We start from the raw sequence: 22,410 nt of genomic DNA on the forward strand, positions 1-22,410 counted from the left end.
CATTTCTCTATTAAAAAAAAGGTCATTAATTTAGAAGTACTCTGGTAATGTAACTCATGTCCTATGGTCTCTCTTTTCAAAAATGCACAATTCTATGCTCTTTACAAATTTTAAGGTATTTTAGTGGAGAAAAAAACAGGGATTAATTAGAAAGATCTTTATCTCAAGACTCCCCTCTTTGCAATTGCATATGCCTTTCATTCAGTCCTTTGTTCCTTTATCTTTACATTCAGTTACTTAACATATTTTTTGAGCATCTACTATGCACCAGGCAGTGTTTTTAATGATTGGACAAAAATCAAGAACAAAAGGCAGGATCTCTTTCTTCCTAGAACTTCAAGTCCAATCAGGAAAATAGATATTCAAAAAATTAATTAAAAAATAGAACTGTACAACACAAAGAGTGAACCCTAATGAAAACTATGGACTTTAATTAATAATAACGTATCAAATATTGCTTCATCAATTGTAACAAATGCCCCCATAGGAATGCAAGATGGTAACAATAAAGGAAACTGTGTGTTATGTTGGCATATGACTGTGCCTTCTGTGCAAAATTTTCTAACTGCTCTAAAAAGTCTCTTAATTAAAAATAAAAATTTGTAAATAGCTATAAAAGATAAGCATTTTATAGGAAATAAACAGGAAGCTATTAGAAAGAGTAGCGGGGTGACATAATTTGAATCAGGGAGTGAGGAAAGACCTTTCTGGACATGTGTTGTTAAGCCCAGAACTGGAGAAGCAGGAGCCAGCCAGGCAAAGAAGAGAAGGAAACACATTTTCAGTAAAGCAAAGTGATATTTGAGTTACCTTTGTAAATATTGTTCTGGTTTCTCTGTGGAATATGGATTATGGGGGTGGGGTGGGGAGGCAAGAGTACAAAGGAGACACGTTAGGAGGCACTTAGAAGGGACTACAGCTCTCCCTACCCACTCAAGGTACTAGAAGAGCAGTGACAGGAGGATCTGTCTTTGGCTCAGCTTATGCCAGAATCCATTAGGTTCTCCATGGGCTGGGTGCTAGGAAGAAAGGAGATTGTCCATGGCAGCAAGATGCCGTTCCCAGGTCTCATTCCTAAGATTTTTTTAGTGACTCAATGGGACTTACAGAATGAGGAACAATTGTGTGTGTGTGTGTGTGTGTGTGTGTGTGTGTGTGTGTGTGTGTTTGAGACTACAACCAGGTGAGAATTATAAGGTGGGGGGAAACCTAAAGTACTAATTACCCAGCTGTAACAACAGATTTTCATAGAAGCCTGTATAAGATTTAATTTGCAATAGTTATCTTTATTCCTGCTACTGGATTGTTGGAATTTATTTTGTTTTTTGTTTCTTCGAAGACTATATGTTTTTAAATTGTTCATAAATCAACAAGGAGGACACTTAAGAAAGGTCCATTTAGGCAGGGCACTGTTTTAGTACATCAATATTGAACTGTTCGTATCAGAGTTCTTAGGGATGGTAAATTCCCAAGCAAAACAATTCTAGTGGGTAAAAGGAAATGTCAGCCTGTGATAGATTTCTATTGATTCTGGAACTGTTATTAGTAGCATGGAAGCTTAAATAGCTCAGCGTTTTATTTTTTTTTAAATTAAGCAGCTCTGCAATTATATAATCCACTTCATCATTTGTAAGTTTTACCTGCCTATGTGTATGTGCACTCGAGATTTGCAAGGCGTTAACTATTTTTATGCATTTTCACAGTAGAAAAATTGTATATGATGGTTGTACATTATATATAGAACATTTGCGTGTATTGAAAAATGTTTAGCAAAGGGGCATGCATTTCATAGCACTTAGCTAACAAGGATACATAATGGTTAATGTAGCTAACTCTATGGTTTTTGTTTTTTACATTCCTGGAAACATTAAGTTAAGAATCCCCCATTTGAGCAGACTTGTTGTTTATTTTAGGAACTAGAAGTGCATCATTAATGTAATTTTAAGTAGTTCATTTGTGAATATGGGGTGAAGCGATAAAATAAAGTTTTCCACTGTGATGTCTCCATTAAGAAGCTCCTCTTTGTGTAAAATACTCCGCAGCAAAGTTGCTTCTATTTAAAGCAGTGAGTTTGATCTTGGCTTTGATCTAAAGCTTTTGATCTTGAAAGAAGGATAGAGTAGCAATAAAGAGAGGGCAAGGCAGATTTTCTTTAAAGAAATGCGATAAAGTTAAAGGGATGGTCAAGATCAGCAAACACGAGTGTGACCGGACTCTTCTCCCCAAGCGCTCACGCCCCAGTCTGATTCAGCCAACTTTTGATGAGGAAAGGAAGAAAGTCTTCTGGGAGTCGGAGGAAAAACTTGGGGCATCACCCACTTTTATAAACTAAATGGAAAAATTTCCCCTAATTACGACGACAGATTGTATCGCTTTTAAATTCTCCGCAGTCGCTCTCGGGGTCCACGGGCCGGGCTAGTGCTGTGCCGGCTGTGCTTAGCCAGAACGCGTTGGCTCCCGCGACGCGCGAGCAGAGCGCGGGGCTCGCCTTTTACGCACTCCCAGCTTCCACCCCGGGGAGGTCACCTGCCACCGCCCTGGAGTTTGGAGGGGCCTTTGAGAAACGTCTACTTAAAACGTCTCTTCTACTCCGGGAGAAAACTCCATTAGAAAAGTCCCTTTCCTTTCGCGAAGGGCATCTGGACACTTAGGTTTCTGACTGGAGGAGTGAGTTTCAGGCTGGACGCGGGGGTAAGGTGGCTTTTCCTGCTAAGCCCTTTCTCTTGTGAGTGGGCAGTACTTCTGCTCGCAACGCAGCCAAGAAACCCTTTCGCGGGTACCCAGGGCCTGCGGGGGTGGGGGGCTGGAAAGGTAAGGCGTGCGCGCCCGTGTCGGTCCGTGCGTGTGAGGGCGCGGGGGCGCGGGAGCGCGGGCGCTGGCCGGTTTAGAGAGAGGACGAGAGATGTTTGCGAAGAGAACAATAAAATCGCTAGCGCGTTGGCGGGGGCGGGGGCGAAACCGACCTGCAGAGCGCGCGGCGCGGCGCCTATACCTTTAAGGCAGGCCCCGCCCCGCCCCAGCGCCCGCCCGCCGCCCGCGCCGCCGCCCCAGCCCCGCGTCGCCCGCTGCCCGCGCTGCGCCTTAGGTGTTGCGGGCCCGGAGGGCTCGCTGCTCTCCTCCGGGCCGGCGGGGCGGCGGGCCCTGGACGCGGGCGCCGGCCCCTCCGCTCGGGCTCTCACCTACGTCAGGCGAGGTACAAGGTCAGCGCGCCGAGGTGGTGGGGCGCGGGGGAGGGGGCTGGGGCGGTTCCCGGGATAAACTTGACCGTCCCCTTCCCCCGCAGCCGCTGCAGACTGAGCGCCAGGCCGGGGCGGAGTGCGGGCTCGCGCGGCAAGTGGGCGTAGAGGTGAGTGCGAGCGGCATGGTCCCTGCGCTCCCCTCCCTCCCGGAGCTGTGGGTCTCGCGCCGCATCCCCTGCGTGGAACCCCTGGCGCCCTGTGGGCGCCGACGCGCGGCAGCGGTGGGTAGGCTGGCCCTGGTTCGGGGGCCCCGCGGCGCACCGGCGCGCGGACGGCAACCCGGGCCGGAGACTGGAGGGTGCGGCCCGGCGAAGGTCACGGCTTCCGCGCGCCGCAGACCCGAGCGCCCCCCAGCCACTTGCGCGGAGGCGGCCCCGTGGCCAGGACAGGCGCCTGTGGCTTCCCCAGGTGAAGCTGGGAAGGTTGCATCGAGAGGCTGCCGAGCGTTTCTCACGCTGAAGGGCGGCCCTCAGGACCTATGGTCCTGTTTCAAATGCTCTGTGGTTTTTGAACTTCAGGTCGAGAAATGGAATCGAGTGAGCCGGAGACCCCGAAAACGGAAACGAAGGGGGACGGAGGAAGTGTTTGAAAAGGTAAGGGTCCCCGAAAGACAGCACTGGGTGGCATTCTTGATCAATTTCCTCCCTGTCTGCCCCCCTAGGACTTGGTCACAATAGAGTAGCATTCTTCGAAAAGTTTTAATTAAATTTACAGTAAATCGTAAATTTGCGTGGATAGTTCTATTGAAATACTGGCTGATAATCCTAATGGTCATCAACATACTGTGTTTTCATGAAACAAGAATGACCCTGGTTGGAGATTTATTTCATGATGATTAAATAGAGCAGTAGGACGTAAGTAGGTTTCATTATCATATTAGATCAGTAGTGTTTATTATGGCAATGTTTTAAGGTACCCCTAACAGGGTAGGTGAATAAATCACCTACAGTATCGGGTTTCTCTGTTTGGTTGTGATAGATACAATAGCATACTTACTTACTCTTTAGACTTTAATCTCAAAAAATGGAGAGAGACGCTGAAAAAAGTGGATTACTTTGAAATGCTAGGAGCGATTTTATTTACTGTACAGCAAATGAGAAATTTATTTTCCAAAATTTAGAATTTCGGTGTTACCTTGCAGAAGTTTGGACTACCTATTTTCTCCTGAAATTATGTTAAAACTTGATTTGTCATTGTAGTACGAATTGTGAAAGAAGGTAAGTAGTCTGTTGTTTTCTAAGTGACCTTTATTGAACACTGAAAAGTGAAGAGTGTTTTTACAGTGCTACAGCAGATACGATTTTTGTTACTTTAAAAAATTATTTTAAGTACTGTTTTTTGATTCTTGATAGCACCAGGGATTAAAATAGCGGTGTGTTGTTTTTCTGCTGCTAGGATGTATGATGAATCACTCCTGATTCTGAAGCCAAATTCTTGCTGATAGCATTGCTGCCAAATTCTGTGATGTGTTGCCTTAGTATGGGCATTGCAGCCACCGAGAGTGTGCACAAAGCACCTCATAATGAAGGTGACACCAAAGTTCCAGAGTGCATGGGAGGATACCCAGGGCGGCTTCTGAGAGAACTGGAAAAGGAACGGGCAGAGGAAGATAGTCGTTTGTAGCGAGACATTCAGTATGGGAAAAGTGGTATCCTAGCTTTTCCCTGTTTTGAAAAAAGGGTCATACATGTCACTTCAGTTAAATAGTAATAGAAGAGTTGTGATTTTTGAACAGATTTGAGTTTTTTGACCATACCTCGGCATGTTATGGTAGGTTGTGTTTGTTTAATTTTCATGGTCTAGGAGTGTATAAAAATGTTTGTGAGGTGATGAGTGAAATCATAAAATGTCCGAAGAAGGAAAAATAATTATGTCTTGCTTAGTATTTAAAAAAAAATATATATTCTCGCTGTTATTTTTTAAACGAAAAATAAGATTATGCAAAGTGCGTAATGTATCATGCATAAAAGAAGGGGAAGCTGCTATCTTTGTGGATTACTAAGTATCATCACTACCAAAATCTGAGCTTGAAGTAACTATATCTGTGACACCCATGATCTGACCACAGCCTTCTGAAACTGAAAAGGGGTGGGTGGGGGACTGAGGATTGTACTTCCCAAGAGAAAGGGAGTTGTTCTTCCCAGCCTTCTCCTCGAGAGAGACTATTGCGTTAGAGCTTATGGGGAGGACTCACGTTAGCCTTTTCTTCTTAGAAAATATGGGCAGCAGTTTTAAAGAGGATATGAAAATGAAGTAGGTCGGGACCAGCACGCTGAACTTCCTTTCAAGGAATGAAGCTTAAAACTGACTAGCTTTGAGGGTGGAGGTGGGGAGGGCAAGAAGATGGTTACTTCCAGAGAAGGACCAGTGTTTCCAGTCTTTCCTCCTGGCTCTGAACAGCAGGTGAGCCCTTTGCCCACTGTTTGCGTCTACTATGCCTAGGATAGGGTTTGGAGCTCGCTGAGGCAAAGCATGCAATATTTTCAAGGGCAGGGTGAAAGGGAGTGTGATCAGCGACCAACAGCAGTAGAACAAATTCCGAAAGATACAGAAGCTATCCTGCAGCTGGTAGCCTCCCCTGACTGCCCCAATATCTATTCCAAAATACAGATCGAATTCTGTGTGGTAATGAATATTGAAACCAAGGTCATGTGTTAACCTTTTGCTAGGTTTTGAACCTGTTTTTAGTAGGAATCTAGGTAGTTAACGTACTATTTAATGTTTTTTTTTTAATGTCTGCCATGTTACAAGTAGAAGCAAATTAGCCCATTTCTCTTTTTTTCATGTACCCATTATATTTTCTACACCATTAAAACTGACATTTTCTGCTGGTATTCATTTTATATTCCTGTAAGATAAATCATGTTTGAGTTATTTCTATTAGGTGTACATTTTAAATCTAGCTGTTACTTTATTTGCCTGCTTTGTTTCTTTGACCTGCTTCGCCCCAGTCAGCCCGTTCCTCTATCCCCCAGTCTGTCTGCATCTTCAGGTCTCAGGCAGGATTCAGCCTAGCTGAGTGAATTTGGTTAACTAGTCTGTATTTAACTCTGCTAGGGTCTTAACATTTTTTTCTCCGATTTTTACTAACTTGTGGAAAGCAGTCTTCTGCCCTGCCTGGAAGGGAAACAAAGGCCAGCGTCTGGAACGGGCACTGGGTGAGCAAGCACACGTGAAGAATGTAATCCTAAAGGAGATACGGGTGTTTCTCCTTCAAGAAAATCTCCAAGGTGCTAAGTGGTAGGCAGAGCCTGGTGTAACTTGAAATACTGTACCAGTTGAGTTTTTCAGTGAACTCCGAAGGGGAAGCAAAACAAACTTACCCTGTGCTCAGCTGTGGGTTAAAATAACGAATAATGAAATAAAGTAAACTGGGTGAGTGAGAGGTACCACCCAGAGAAGTGATTTCAAATGCTGTCCTGGCCTTTTCTGGCCTGTTCCACTGTGTTGTGTCACTCACCCTCCCACCCACCCACCAGCTCACTCTCCTGTCTCTGTGCTGTCTCCCAGATTTCAGCTTTCTGAAGATAGATCATTCTCTTATTCATCTTCTCTCTTCCCTGACATTTATTTCCATTTTATTTTCATATTTTAGCCCTTTTCTGCTGGTATAACTGTTCCTTAGACTGTTTTTAGTATCTTCATTTTAAATGACGAAACTCATCTCTCTTTTGCTTCTGGTCCTGAGGTACTTTCCCCTTCCATTCTGATAGTCTTCCTTTTTCATTTATTTTGAGTTCCTTTTATTTAGTTTGAACAATTTGTGTAGCAGAAAGGCAAGGGGAACATGAACAACTACACAAAGAACAATTAGAATGAATGGATCAGCCTGTTCTGCAAGGGCTGGTTAAACAATGGGGATCGCAGCAGTGAATTGTATAATGTGTATTTTTAAAAATAATGTTAATAGATTTTACTGAATCTATTGTTGGTTTTGGAAGACTAACACATTTTTTTCTGCTGTTAAATCTTTAAGTCAAAGATAAATATGAATTACCATCACATTCAAAGATTAAGGAATAATATATAAGGTTTTTGAAAAAATACTTGTAAAATAATACAAAGTTTTAGTAATTCTTTTATCAGTATTCTAAGGATTAAGTATATACTGTATAATAATTTATGAAATTGTATAGTTGAAGAAAATATATGAATAGTGTGGTTCTTTAAGAGGAAGAAAAGTCCAATTTTTCAGGTTCAAAAGGGGCACCTTTCCTACTTTATGCATATCTGAGAATATATGGAGAACAAATTTTAGAATACTCATTTCTGGTCATCAGTAAGTATATATACTGACGTCAGAAGTATTCATTGGTATACTTTCAAAACATTGAAAATTCAGCAATGCTATGGTTGGCTGTTATTACTAACAAGCGTTCCTTTATGTGTGTGTTTCGAAGTGAGTGGCCTTGGTGACGCTGAGGTTGTCTGGCCTTTGTTACGATTAGTCATAAGGGACTAGGTGCGAGTGGTTTCCAGCAAAAGCACCCTTTAAGGTTACTTCAGTTACTCTTTTTTACCATAATCTGAAAAGCAGTACTCTTCAGCGTAAAATTGCTTAAAGTTTGGAGAAATTTTCCTTGATATATTGAGTGAGACATAAAAATCTAGGAAGATGGTTGTGAAAAAGTGAATTTTATGATATTTAGTGGCCATTTTAGTTGGACCCAAATGATAAATTTCTATTTTCTGTCCTTGAGAAAAAATATGCTGGAACTATTTTCTTTGTGATAATATCCGTCCTAAATTCTGCAGCATTTTTACTCTTTATTTCATTTGTTCTTATCACATACTGGATTCTGAACTGCAATCAATGATAATCTTAGTATGGATAATAATTCACAGATTTTTAAAATTGTATTTAAAACCCAACTTGGTTTATTCATTTTGCCACATTTTTTGCTCCTTTTGAAATTATATTCATTCTAAGAATGTTTCTATTACAATCCTAATATTAAAATATTCAACATGATCAAGGTAGGTACAAATTTTAAACTATTTAACAAAGTATTTTACTATTTGTCTTCCGTGGCAAAGATGTGTTTTATATTTGGTTTATGTTTTCTGGAAAACAATACTTCTTTTTAAGACTAATAAAACTTATCTGGCTCTTTCTTGGCTGTCACAGCAGACGCCGACCATGTTAGGCTTGACTCCTGAGCTGTCAGGCTACAGAGCTTGGCAAAATGGCACAAGATGAACTTAGGGAGTGTTGAACCAAGGCTCCCTTCAGCTTACAGAGACCTCCCTTACAGTCCCTATAAGGTGAAGGGACCCCGTGGGCAGCGAGTCTTACTCAACTCAGGCAGTGCTTGTGGTGAGTGGTTTCCCAGGCTTTGGTGCCCTTGCTTCTTTTAGAAAGTGCTCTTGCCCTGTGAGAATTCATAACTAGCCTACATTTATGTAGCTGTAATCGTTTACAATAGCTTCATTGATACTTGATCTCCATAGAAAAGCTTTATGGATTCTAATGAGTCACAGCTCTTGAGGCACCAGCCACCCTCCCCTCTCGCACCCTCCCTGTCTGTGAGTGGCTTTGTGTCCTATGCTGTACTGATTGTGCCTTTGGATGACAACTTACTTGAGTGATGGGGGGAGGCAGAGTAATTTATTAAAAGTAATTACAAAGAAACCAAACAAAAGGAGTAATTACAGTGCTGTTAATATGCAATTCATTATTTTATTGCTGAAATATTTGGGACTTGGTCTTATAAGTGGGTTTCCCTTTTTTCCTTGTAAATCTCTAACAAATACATAAGGTATTAAATTCTCTGTACCCAGGTCTCAAGTTAGATCCAGTTTCACAAGATCTTGGCCTTTTTTTTTTTTTTTTAAAGATGGACCAAGGAAGAATTGCTGATAAAACGTGTTTTGGGTAGCCTCAGGAAGGAAGTCTGATCTGTATAATTTTATACCATTAAATTTTCATCTGTTCCATAGATTTGGGGTTTTTTGTTTTGTTTTGTTTTTTTAAGACTCTGCAGTTTAAAAAATTATTCTGGGAATTCTAAGTGTACTAAAATTCCTTCCCATTTTCAACTAGCATAACGTGGAATATTAAAGAATAGTCATCCACTTACCCTCACGCACTTATTTACATATTTTAAAAAGAACCTTTGAATGGAACTATTCATATAATAATAGTTGACACTTGTCATGTGTCAAACATTGTGCTAAGTGCGTTCCATGTACCAGCTCATGTCAGTGCACATTACAGTAGTGTTACAAACCAGCAGCGTGGTAGGAGCATTGGGGACGGAGTCAAATGCTTTGTGAAAGTAGGTGAGGTACAAACAAATCAATGAATTGCTATAGAAAAGAACGCTTTGGGCAAAATGGAAAAATTCTTTTTAAACCAGACTATTGACAGTCCTAGACCACCAGCATAAAGCACACATTTCTAAATTAGGAAAATCCCAACCGGCATGTATTTTGAAAGCACTTGAAAGTGTGCAGGTAATTACACTATTGTTGATTTTAGCAGATTTGATGCCAGCAGTCATCAACTGTTCCATGCCATGGAAGATGAAAGTCATTTTAATATAAAGCATAAGAGTTTGGCTGGACAAGGGAGGCAGGCAGAGAAAAATTTTGTGACTTTTTAATTTCTTTCATAGGAAACATTAGTACATTCCTGTGACAGAATGCTCGACTTGGCAATCATTCTCATCTTCTGCATTTGCGGCATTTTAATGAGCTGGGGTTTTGTGCCCGGTATCATGTGGCCCTAATAAGATGCATTATTTTACTGGCACCTACTGGTATCAGTATAGTTTCGGGCCTATTATTGTTTCCATTAATCTTCTATTTTAGGAGGCTGACACTAGCATGTATCTTTAAGTTCAGCAACATGTATTTATATGTCTGGGTCTCTGCACACAGGAAGAAAATGACACTCTAGCCTCCGATCTCCACCACTTGGAAAAGGACCTGATCACATGCAGCCTTGATAAATATTTGTTGAATGAATTAGATGAATGAATGCCCAAAAATGACACCTGATAAAGTCATACCTGTCTACTGCATTCAAAATTTTTAATGTTCAGGTTTTTAATTATTTTGTTCTTTGGTGATAGGTTTTCATTAAAGCACATTTGGTGGAGCTTTCCATGCATTGTTGTGGGTCACTGTTTTCATCACTTCTATAAAGACAGCTCAGAGCCAGGAAGACCTGGCACTGGTCCCATCTCTGCCACCGACCTATGTGCTCCTTGAATTTGTCACTTGCCTTTTGCTTTCATCTGAAAATCCTTTTATTTAATAGGCCAGTTGAGACAATTTACATTAATTATAAAATTAATGTTTGGCCTTGATTCTTTCCTGTAGTTTTGTGATATTTTTTTCCTCCTGCCCATTATTTGACATTTAGAAAGGCGTGTACTTTTGTTCTAATGGTTATTTTGACATAGCACATTTTTATCTCTCTTGTCCACTTTTTTTTTGCTCTTGTATATTGACTCCTTGCAATAAATAGTGAAATTAAATATTAACCTTTTTTTGCCTTAATCTTCTATCCTGTGACTTGAAATGTTTTCTTTTTACTTCCAGATAAATACCTTCAACACAGTCAACAAGTTGATTGTATTTCTCATACATTCTTTCTATCCCCCTCGTGTGGTAGCTGTACTATATTTACGATGTCAAAGCACGTAGACATTACATACTATACTGTATCTTTTATAAAATCACTTTTAATTCTGCAAGTAAATCTATATTTGATGCCTATCATCCGCCCTTTATTGATCTTCAGTCATTTTGGTTTTTCGAAGCTAATAGATTTCTCAGGAAGAGAGTGGGGCAGCTCTATTTCCTGAGTTCTTGCATTTTTATAAGTTTGTACTCTTTATAAATGGAGGTTGGTTCAACGAGACATAAAATCCTTGGCTCGTATTTTCTTTATTCAGGTGTCTTAAATATGTTGATCTGTTATCTTGCGTAAAGTCTGATGCTCGTCTCATTTCTTTCCCTCACAGTGACCTGATCTTTTGTTCTGGATGCCCAGATATTTTTCTTTAAATTCCAAATTTTTTTCTCTAATATGTCTCATTGAGTCAGTTTTGCCAGTTGTCACTTGGCTTCTCAGCTTTGTTTTCCTCATTTGTAAAATGAGAATAAGGATGACTTGTTTGCTTCCTCACAGAGTGTGTTTGAAGACCAAATGAGATACTGTATATAAAATACTTGAAATGTATTTTATTTTATTTTTGTTAGGAACTTTGAACTTTAGAGTATTTCATTTTATGGCAGTTGGACTTGGACTTGAGTTAGCTGTATACTTGTGAGACATCTAAAGTGGACAGTCTCAAGTTTTTTGTCTGTGTCCTGGCAGTGAATAAACTCACCCTGATTCCACGTGGTAAACAGAATGTCTGCACCCACGCATGTGAACTACTGGCCTGTAAGCTGTGGTGCTTTTCAAAAGTATCTCATTTAGAAAACTCCATCTCTGTTTCATTCTGCTCAGACTCTTGCTAGTCATATGTTGGTTCCCCACACAAAACTCTTGAGTTTACATGATCTTAGTTTATATGTGCATGGAACAATACACAGAACAAAAAGTTAAAGGACTTATTTTCCAGATAGTGAGGAGAGCTGAAAACCCAAGTCAGTCTAATTAGCCAACATGTTTTCTTGGATTTGTGGTACATAAGACCCTGTGAAAGAAGCTGCTGGAAAATACCAAAGAAACGGGAGATGTCCTTTCTGGCCATGGGAGATAAAGCACACAACATATCAGAGATCATTTACAAAGCAGCACAGAATAAATAAATCCAAACCAGTGTAGCACAAACGAAGGACATGCCTGCATGATGCATGTTACCTGAGGCTACCCTGGCCTGAAGTTTCCATGCCTGGGCCTTGTTTTGATAAAGCAACCCTTTACGCGTGCAGGCTGGAAGTTATGGTGGGAAATTGGGTAATTGAATCAACTGAATCCATTTTAATGCTTTTTACCTGATTTGTAAGCACAGATAGGGGTTTGATTGATGTACATATAACTAGTGTTAGTGTCTTTATTTGAACATGTGATTCTTAAAAATAAATTCATCCATGTTTTGCAAGTAAAGCTGGAACCCATCATAGAAATTCTGCTGACACTTAAGAATCAGAATGATTTGGAAACCCAAGGCTAGAAATGTAATACTGTCTGTAATTCTCTATGTAACACATTCCTTATTAAGGTCTATATTTACTTAAACTGTTTACTAACTTCATTGCATATCCACAACATACAAAGCCCTTAGTAAGGAGTAGAGAGTACAAAGATGAATGGAAAACAGTCCTCAAAGAGTTTACAGTTGAGAAGTAAAAAACTATATAAAGAGTAGAAAACAATTGAATCAGACTCATTATCTCAGCTGTAATAGGTAGGTGCACAAAACAATTTGGATCTCTATAAGGAAAGGAACACACATTACTTGGGCTGTTTGTGTTACCCACCAGCCTTGGTCAGGCTGATAACAGGATACAAATATTTGTTTTCATTTCATCCAACTTTTGTTATTTTGTAAGATTGAAGATGCCATGATTTGTTTTCCAAATTCAGATTGACTCCATGAGACCATACCGAAGCTATGAAATTAGTATTTGTCTTTGGCTCACTAATGTGAAACCGAAGTGCTGAAGCAAATTTTTAGGCTCCCTCTGAACTTGGCATAAAGTTTTCAATCTATTTCACACTTTTTTCTTTTTTTGCACTGTTAAAGTTTTGGGTTTTTCTTTTTTTTTCTTCCCTCTAATGTTTGGTTTCAAGGCAAAGTGAGAAAGGAGAATGTTACGGAATTAGGGGTGGTGACTTCAAGTTCCAGAGCTCTTCAGAGTTTCCCTCGTGATTTTTGTGTGTTGTGTTCTGTCATTAAAACAGCATCCCATGTTTTCAGCACCACAGATACAGCATCTTTTTTTTTAAAGGCATTTTTAAAATAAATAGCTATATACCCTTTGTATCTTTCTGATGATGAAAACAAATGGACTTGTCAAGTGCGCAACAAAAATCTTATTAAGTATATATTCAAATCATTATTAACATTTTATGTATTGTTCTATAAATCAAGAAATGTTGATTTTTCAGAGCGGTAAGTTCTATATCATACACCTGTGAAGATTCAGATTTTATATACATGAAAGCAGGAAAACATACTGATTTGCAATAACTAATGCCAGGGAAACCATATAAAATGAGAAGAAAATATGGTCTCGGGATATATATTTTTACTCTGATGACATTTTCATAAAAAAGGCAACAGTAGTCATTTTATGTGGCCTCATTTATAACAAAGTCATAAAGCTCATGTTTTTAATTTTCTGTGGCAATTTTTGTTGGTGTCCAAGAAAAGAAGTTAATGATATCCAAGAAGGGCATGAGATATTAACAAGAAACAGCAGAAAGAATCCAGAAGAGAAACAGAACATGCCTCTGGATTGTGTTCATAGACAATTTGATTTCTGATTTTTTTCTCAACTAACACACACAAGCTTTAGTTTTCAGTGTTGAAGAATATTTATCATATAACAATGAAGGTGAAGGCTGCTGAGTGTTCCACACACAGCGGCAGACAGTGGTTCTGATTCTCTCTGAACAACTGTCGAGTTATAACGTCACATATGTTTTATATGCCATAAAATTCACTCATAGATAGTTTGTTGAGTTTTAAGAAACTGGTGACAATCGTGAACCATCGCTACAATTCAGTTTTAGGACATTCCCAACACCAAAATGTTCCCTCATGTCCATTCGTGGTCAAGTCCTAGCCCTGCCCCTAGCCCCAGGCAATTACTAATCTGCTTTTCGTCTTGATAGTTTTACCTTTTCTAGAAATTTCACATACATGGAATCATGCGGAACTTAAGTTTTTGGATCTGGCTTCTTTATCATCATGTTTTGAGGTTCAGCAGTGTTGCATGTATCAGTAATTTGTTCTTTTGTTTCATAAAGTTATATTCTGTTGTGTGGATGTACTGCATTTTGTTTGTCAACATTTATTGGTGGACAGACATTTGGATCTTCTGGTAGTTTGGCTATTATGAATAATGGTTTAGCTGTCTTTGTGTAAACATACTTCTCTGGGGTAGACACCTAGGGCTGCCATGGCTTAGCCATATAGTAGGTATATGTTTGACTTTTTAAGAAACTGCTAAACTGCTTACCAAAATGGCTGCACCATTTTACATTCCCACCAGCAGTGTTTAAGGTTCCCAGTTTCTCTACCTCTCCATCAGCACTTGGTATTATCAGACTTCCTCATTTTAGCCATTCCTGTGGGTGTGGAATCATGCTTTTATACTTAATGCTTTTGTTTCTTACGAGGACCTGAAAGTGTCCAGACACCCTAATGTGCTTTGGCCTCCATTTTACAGACCAGAAGGCAGTAGTGCAGTAAGTGGAGAGTCTAAATGTCTCGCCCCAGATCCCGAAATGAGCCACCGAGCCTCCAGCCCTGTGCCTCCGTCGTCGGCAACCTGCTTTTGTTCAGATCTTGGCTGCCTATGACGCAGGGTCCTCTGTGTCCTCATAGCCTTGTTAAGTGTGGCTTTTCTTTTGATCTTTGTAGAATGATCCATCCTTTGCCTCCCTGGAATGTCCTCTGATGAAATCCAGTTGTTTTCTGCAGACCTGTGCTAAGTGCTTTGAGGAAGTGACCCTCTCTGCTCCTTAGCTGCAGTGCTGTGGGTGGCTTAGGTGACTCAGGCCTGGCCCCACGTCCACTGTTCTGCCATACGTCATTCTCTCAAAGGGGTAAGATACGACCTCACCAGAGCCTTGTGGGCCTTAAGTGAGGTAACTTATCTAAGACAGCTGGCCCTTACTAAATACTTAATACATTTTACAGCAGCTCTTCAAGAAGATTGTGAAAGGCTGATTTCCTGATGGCATGTGGATAGCAATACCATTTATTTACGTTTTTCTTCTCCATGACAATGAAACCGGAAGATACTCTTAAAATTAATTAAAAGCCTAAACTAAATTGGCTTGGTTCTTCCTGTAACTGCTCTTTGGCTTGCAGCAAATACAGCAGTAGTACTTGTACAGGTCTGTGTTTGGTCTCTGTGTTTTGGCTTTGTACTCAAGATGACCAGTTGTATTTCTCAGAGCCACTGCCTCATTTCACTTACATCGCTCTTCAGTTTGTCACTGTAGGAGAGTAAACTGTCATTGTCCCTATTTCAAATTGGAAGCACCCACAGTGTTCTTCAGGCTGTTGATAACATTGGTTTTCTAGCAAAGTTCCATTTTAAATTAGTCTATAATCATTTTTATACTCAGTAAGTCATTGTTTTTATTTCTTTGGCTCAAACTACTTTGATTTGAAATTTTTTTGAAGGCTGGTGGAGCTTATACAGTTATACAGTTAATGAAAATCATTTAGTATTGGGCACATCTCCTCTTTCATTGTCACTTTACACTCTATTTGTTGTCTGCAGGAAGGTTCTAGCTGCCTGTGTTTTGTTTTGAGAGACAGGGTTGCAGTGTTTTAATTTATTTCATGGCAAGAAAATGAATTGTAGTACAGGTAATTGTGAAATGATGATTTTTCTCTGAAATGATTCTTGGTCATGTTGAGTTTTTAAATGTTAAAAAGATTATGGTTTTTGTGTCCGTGGAAATCTCATCTTGGTACCGTGCTGCCGCACAGGACATCAGGAAGAACTAAAAGTTGAGGTAACTTCAGAAAGTAAAATCACCACCAACAAGGAGCTGTCTAAAATAACTGGAAAAATTATAAATCAAAGCAACTGGAACAGTGTGCTAGTGCATGTAGTGTTACGAAAGCTACTTGAGGTCCTAAATACTTGAGTGTGCTGGGCCACAGAGAGGAAACAGACGGGGGAGAATGTCACATGGAAATGTGTACAACTCAGGTGTCACTTGGTTTGGGAGGCTGGACAGGACTGGAGTTGTAGACCTGGAGGAAGCCTTACTGCTGCTGAAATTCCAGCTCTTATTTTACATGTGAGAATGTGGAGGCCCCGAGAGGTTTGAGGTCACGGGCTGGAGGGTGACCTGGGACGAGACACAGGTGTGTCCTCTTTTTTGCTCTTTTTAACTGTCTAACTGGGTGGCTCCCCAAAGTGAGGTGTGGAGGAGGAGCAGTTTTAGGTTCCTGGGGGGAGACATGTCGAGCTGGCCTTGGTTGTGTTGTGGGGCACAGACAGTGAGGGAAGCAGGGAAAGAAGGGCTGCGGGACTCGGGATACCCCGACAAGGCGGTCCCTTGGGGCCCAGAAGCACGCTCAGAGTGAGGGCGTTTTCCTGGTTTACAAAGAACCTGGCCGTCGTGGCTTGGTTAGATTGTGAGGGCTGTCATTCCAGAGAGCGGGCACTCGGTGGGGAGCCTGCTGGTTATCTGCAAGTCTTGACCTGAAATTTCACTTTTCATTAGATTAGTGAATTTTACAAAGCGCAGGTTATTTGACGTTGATGTGGCGCTTGCCATGGACCAAGCAACTACGACATCAACTGTTGTGTTTTTTTAAAATCAAACAAGTGTGACCAGATAACGAAGCATTTTATATTGGAAGACACTAAAGGAAATCTCACAAATGCCTTTTCTTCAGTCTGTGAAGATTTTTTTAAAATGTGTATGCGATTATTTTTTCTAAAATGCAAGGCTGCTTTCCGTGTTTATGCATATTCATTCCTTGATGTATTGAAGATTTAGAGTTAAGTTTTTCTGCCACCTCTCTGACTTGGCTGTTTGCTTGCAGTCCAACTCATGGCTTCTCCATCCCCAAAGTATGGATAAAGCTAATGCTGAACTTGGATTATGAAAGGTTTATGTTTTCGACGCTCTCTGTACTGTTGGCAGGAAAAAGTGAGTAGGAATACAGTATTTTGGTTTAGGAAAAAAGATTCTTCTGTTTTCTCTGCAGTTCAAGTAGCAGATAAAGAAGGATAGTGCCCAAAATGGGCAAGTGAAAAAATACAGGTAGATAATGTGCTGCTTCAGACTTGTAGAATGCACCCTTCCCTCCCAGCAAAATGAAAGGTGCTGGAGAGAAGGCAGATTGAAATCCCATCTTCACCCCTTACCAGTTTTTGTAACTTGGACAAACTGGCCTGTGTAAGCCTTGGTTTTCTCATCTGTAAAACAGTTTCTGTAAAGCATTTAGCAAGAGCTAAATGCCACTGGGTCATAGCTCACGTCATTAGTAATACAGTGATTATTAATATTATTGGTGGTGGGCTTTTCCAATGTCATTTCCAGGGTTTAAAATCCTTTGTCATCTGTGGTATATTATGAGGAGGAGCCTTGAGAACCAACAGGATAGACCAAGAAAGGTAAACCCAGGAAAAGTGGCCATGAGAGCGTATGTTTAGAACCCCAGTGGAAGTGTCCCCAGCATTAAGACCAGGTTGGCGGCCAGTTTCTTCTCCAGCAGGTCCCAGCCCCTCTTAGAGGTGCACCTGTCTCCCAGGATGACCTGGGGGCCTGCGGCGTGGGGCCTGCTCTGTCCCAGGCAGGCACTGCCTCGGGTTCTGTTGGAAGTTTCCACTGGGGTCCTCCAGAGAGTTTTAGTTGAAGTCATCAGAGTTATTTTACTGATTTTGGTTCAGGTCTTAATTAAAGTGATCTCAGTTTGCAAAAGTTCTGGCCTTCCAGAAATACAGCACTTGCTGGTGTCCTGAGCTCCAGGAAGCTTTCAAAAACAAGTACTGAGAGATTTTTTTCCCAGCAGCAATAGAGGTCTGAGTTTACAATAACTGTCATTCTTATGTACAACTGGCATGGAATCCCCAGGCTTTGACTGACCAATAGAAAGCCACTTACACACGGAAGGAATGGGCCGGGTGTTTGTCTCAACTGTGAGTAATACGTTATGCGTGATGTTAAAAGGCTTCACAGACTGTCCTTGCTTCTGGAAATCAGGACCAATATTTTTTAGAGAGAAATTTTTATAGGTGAGCCGTAACATTATTTGATAATTCACATCATTTTCAAGTAGTTGAAAGGGTCACTGGAGAAAATCCAGTGGACTGACTGGCTTCCTGATTGTAAAGATTGCAACTCGGCATGCCCTCTGAAGTATGAGCATGCTTGAATTTTTTATGGGGAAAGATTTTTTTTTGACGTGGGATGATCTTCCTGTCAAATGTTACATTCACCAGCCAGCTCTAGCAGATTCTACAGGTTGCCACTTTGACTCACCCTATGAAGTTTATTTTAACTAGAGATGAGGACATGAGAGAAAAAGTGGGATGGGACCAAGGGGAATGAATCATGAGAACACACTGCTGGTCGTTGTCCTTAGTCCTTGGCATTCTGGAATATTCTTAACCTCTGTTGACAGAAAGCAGCAGTTCAGCTGCAGGTTCTTGCAGAGTCGGGCAGTGTGGGCCCTGAGGAGGCTGCTGGAACGTTCTCCCTGTTTTCTCCCAGGTAATGCTCTACCCCAGGGCCCCGTCTTCGTCCACAGCAGCAGTGCTGGCTGCCGGCTGGTTGCTCTTCCTGCCGCGCAGGGTCTGCCATGGGACTGCCGGGCAGAGCTGGCACATGGGCTGGGAGGCCTGCCCAGCAGAGGAAAGCAGTGAATGTGTGGAGTAGGTGGCCGGTGACAGTTATCTCGGTAGGGGACGGGAGGGGAGGGCGAGACAGGTCGTGTCCGGGCACAGAGCGAGTTTTTTCTTTGTAAAATTATTAAGTTGATACTGATTTTAACAAATAAAACCTAACCTTGAGGTTTGGGAGGTAAGTGGCTTGTATTAGATTTTAGTACATGAACTAAACGTAAGAATTTCCCGAGATTCTTACTTCCTGGTTGTTTGGCATGTCCATTATCACACTCAGTCTCGTGCCCGGCCTGGCTCTGCCCATCACAAAGGTCCTATGTTTGCAGGACGGTGGACTTTGGGTTCCCAGGCCCAGCACTGCCCCGCTGGCAGCAGGCAGTAATAAGTAAGCTCCTCGTGGCAACAGCTAACAGGGCCGTGACCCGGTGTGAACTCCGTAATGAGGAAAGAGCAGATTTATTTGCTCCCCCTGAGTGCCTCCCTACCCTGTGCTCCTTTATTATCTTTAAGAGGAAATTGAATAGCAAAATTCTGCATTCTCATAATGTTAATGGTCTGATGTCATCTTTTCCGCTCTGGAGTCGAGAAAGTAAGGAGGACAACCGAAACACAGACGGAACACCTCAGAGCTGCCCAGGGCTCTGTGTGTGTGTGTGTGTGTGTGTGTGTGTGTGTGTGTGTGTGTGTGTGTGTGTGTAACAGCTTGGAGGTGTAATTCACATACCTTACACATCACTGAGAGTCAATTTTCCAAGTTGTGCAGTTTTAGAGCATTTCCATCACCCCGCTAAGGTCCCTGGTGCCCATTAGCAGTCACGCCACATTGCTCCCCTCTCCCCAGCCCTAGGCAACCAGTGATCTACTTTCTGTTGCTACACATTTGCCTTTTCTGGGCATTTCATATCAATGGACTCACATAATATGCGGTCTTCCGCTTGTGCCTTCTGTCACTTAGCGTAATGTTTCTGAGGTTCATCCAGGTTGTAGCAGGTATCAGTAGTTTATTCCTGGTTATTTCTGAGTAGTGTCCCATTCTGTGGATAGACCACATTTTGTCCACTAGTTGATGGACTTTTGGGTGGTTTCTGGTTTGGGACTATCATAAATAAGACTGCTATAAAAACTCACAAGTTTTTTTTTGTTTTTTGTTTTTTAATTTTATTGGGGAAGGGGAACAGGACTTTATTGGGGAACAGTGTGGTGTACTTCCAGACCTTTTTTTTTCCCCCAAGTCAGGTTGTTGTCCTTTCAGTCTTAGTCGTGGAGGGTGCAGCTCAGCTCCAGGTCCAGTTGCCGTTTTCTAGTTGCAGGGGGCACAGCCCACCATCCCTTGCGGGAGTCGAACCGGCAACCTTGTGGTTGAGAGGACACATTCCAACCAACTGAGCCATCTGGGAGCTCAGCGGCAGCTCAGCTCAAGGTGCCGTGTTCAATCTTAGTTGCAGGGGGCGCTGCCCACCATCCCTTGTGGGACTCGAGGAATTGAACTGGCAACCTTGTGGTTGAGAGCCCACTGGCCCATGTGGGAATCAAACCGGCAGTATTCGGAGTTAGGAGCCTGGAGCTCTAACCGCCTGAGCCACCGGGCCGGCCCAACTCACAAGTTTTTGTAGTTCCCTTGGGTAGATATCTAGGAGTCGTACAGTAAATTTACATTTATGTTTTTAAGAAACTGCCAGATTGTTTTCCAAAATGGCTGCACCATACTATATTCCCACCAGTGATATGTGAGGGTTCCAGGTACTCCACATCCTTACCACAGGCTAAGGAATAATTTAAGGAATAATCTTAACTTTTGACTTTTATTTGATATTTTAACGAACAAAACAAAGCGAGGAACTACTTTAAGGTTTTTGCAATTTTTCAAGCATCGTTAACACACGCTAACTAAAATTGTAGTTTTTGGTACTCTGTCCTGCCTAATCTCTAGGTTCTACCACCAGTCATGCTTGTACTAGTTTAACAATGTTATATTTAATTATGTTTTTTTCTTGTAGACTTGATATAAAGTGTGGAAGGGGTGTGTGTGTGTGTGTGTGTGTGATAATTGTCTATAAACATTAAATTAGTTTACTTTGAGAAGGGATTTTTTTTTTTTTTTGGACTTTTCATTTTTTTAGTTTCTCGGTTATTCAAACCAAAGGTTGTGAGTTTATATTTATGATTATACACATTGTTTTAATATAGAGTTGACACACATGTCTATAGAACCATATTTTATGATACTTTAAAATAATTAAATGGTGAACCTTCTAGTTTATAGAATTAGGTAGCTTTTAAGGCTTCTTTATTAAAAATGCAGCTAGGGCTATTCCCAAAGGTGTCACAAAAGGTGTACAAGAAGAATTTATGTGATTTGACATGGCAGCGACTGCTATGCTCTCTCAGAACTAAATAACGAAAATTGCTCATTATTTGTGTTTGTTCTGGAATTTGAAGATATGTTTTATTTTGGCAATGAGCTTATCAAATAAACTTATTTTTCTTTCTTTTTTTCCCTAAACTTATTTCTCTAAGTCATATAACTAGTCATGACCGAGCATTCTGGTAAAACAGCCCTTCCCTTATGGGTGAAGGCTGTGACTGCTTTTTGGGGAGGGGCAAAGGCATCTGTCCCAGGACACTCATTGAAGGCCAGTTTGTCTTGATTTTGTGCTTGTCCAGAGTTGGTTTTCACAGTGACCAGGTAAAGATAACATTCTCCAGGGGGCACATGACGTACCAAGAGGGAAAGATGAGGGGCAGGCAGCCAAGGGGCAGAGTCTGTGGGAGGGGACTGGCAGCAAAGATGCTTTTCCTATGGTCTGGTATCTGAATAGACAACCTGAGCTGAACGCAATTTGCATGAATTCTAGCCTCCATAGGCACTTGGTCAGGTGGGGCAGTTTGGTATAAAGGCGTGGTTCTCCTTTACATGGGGCACACGTGGGTGTCACAGTGGTTGTGACACCTGGCCTTCCCGTGCTGAGTCCATGCTCTGCACTTTCAAGTGAGGTGAAGATTCTGCCGCCTCCCGCACAGCCCTCAGCTGCCCGCGGGAGAATTATACAGGAGAAAAACTGTGTCCAGTGTTTGAGCTTGGAACCTAACTCTTTTATATGCATGGTTTTAATTGCATGGTTGACGAATTTTCTAGGAATGCAACTGCCAGGTGAATCTGGACAAATTGTACTTCACTGAATTTTTCCAAGCACTGTTGGCCATTTCAGAATATCTTGTCAATGGGGATGCTTTTGTGTCTGAGTAACTACACGGCACACCTGCTTCAGTTGTGTTACTAGCTGTGTGTTCCTGGGGATTCGGGCCTCTCACTGCTTCATGTGTCTTGTAGGGCACTCGGGCTTGTAAATCCTGAAATCCATATTAATGTATTCTGACCGACTTTCCTTTTAATTCATCTTTATGTTATAGACGGGGCATTGTATGAAGGTCCCCTCTCCCACTGTATGTATTATTGTTTTAAGATAGTTTGAAGAGTGAGGCATTGTTTCCAATAGCGTGAGAGCCTTGGCTCCAGGTTACAACAGGCCTTAAGTCCATGTGGCTGAAATGTTAATGGAGGGAACTGGCAGAGGTGGTGGGAGGCAGTAGCAGCCCTCAGAGGATGCAGGGAGCAAAGCTTCCAGGTCCTTGTGGGGGGGTGAGGGGCTGCCTGTCATTG

At 41.6% G+C, this 22,410-nt stretch overlaps 1 protein-coding gene across 12 annotated transcripts in view; it reads left to right on the top strand.

Moving 5' to 3' along the window:
- The window catches only part of AOPEP (aminopeptidase O (putative)), a 344,124-nt gene that overhangs the window by 265,319 nt on the left and 56,395 nt on the right, over positions 1 to 22,410 (top strand). For 9 of the 12 annotated variants that reach the window (XR_012495671.1, XR_012495670.1, XR_012495669.1 and 6 more), the window contains exons 12-13: positions 3,284 to 3,346; positions 3,758 to 3,832. The exons of 1 other annotated variant lie outside the window; for it this stretch is intronic. Coding sequence is in view for 7 of the 11 variants with exons in the window: in XM_019711979.2 (XP_019567538.2) it covers positions 3,284 to 3,346; positions 3,758 to 3,832 (138 nt within the window). In the remaining 4 variants the exon portion in view is untranslated. Of the gene's footprint in view, positions 1 to 3,283; positions 3,347 to 3,757; positions 3,833 to 4,359; positions 4,457 to 14,791; positions 14,977 to 22,410 lie in introns of all 12 variants that reach the window. 2 more of the 12 variants (XR_012495672.1, XM_074330242.1) reach the window with 2 other exon arrangements.

The sequence above is a fragment of the Rhinolophus sinicus genome, linkage group LG04 (genome assembly GCF_036562045.2).
Source record: "Rhinolophus sinicus isolate RSC01 linkage group LG04, ASM3656204v1, whole genome shotgun sequence".
Classification (NCBI taxonomy): Eukaryota; Metazoa; Chordata; class Mammalia; order Chiroptera; family Rhinolophidae; genus Rhinolophus; species Rhinolophus sinicus.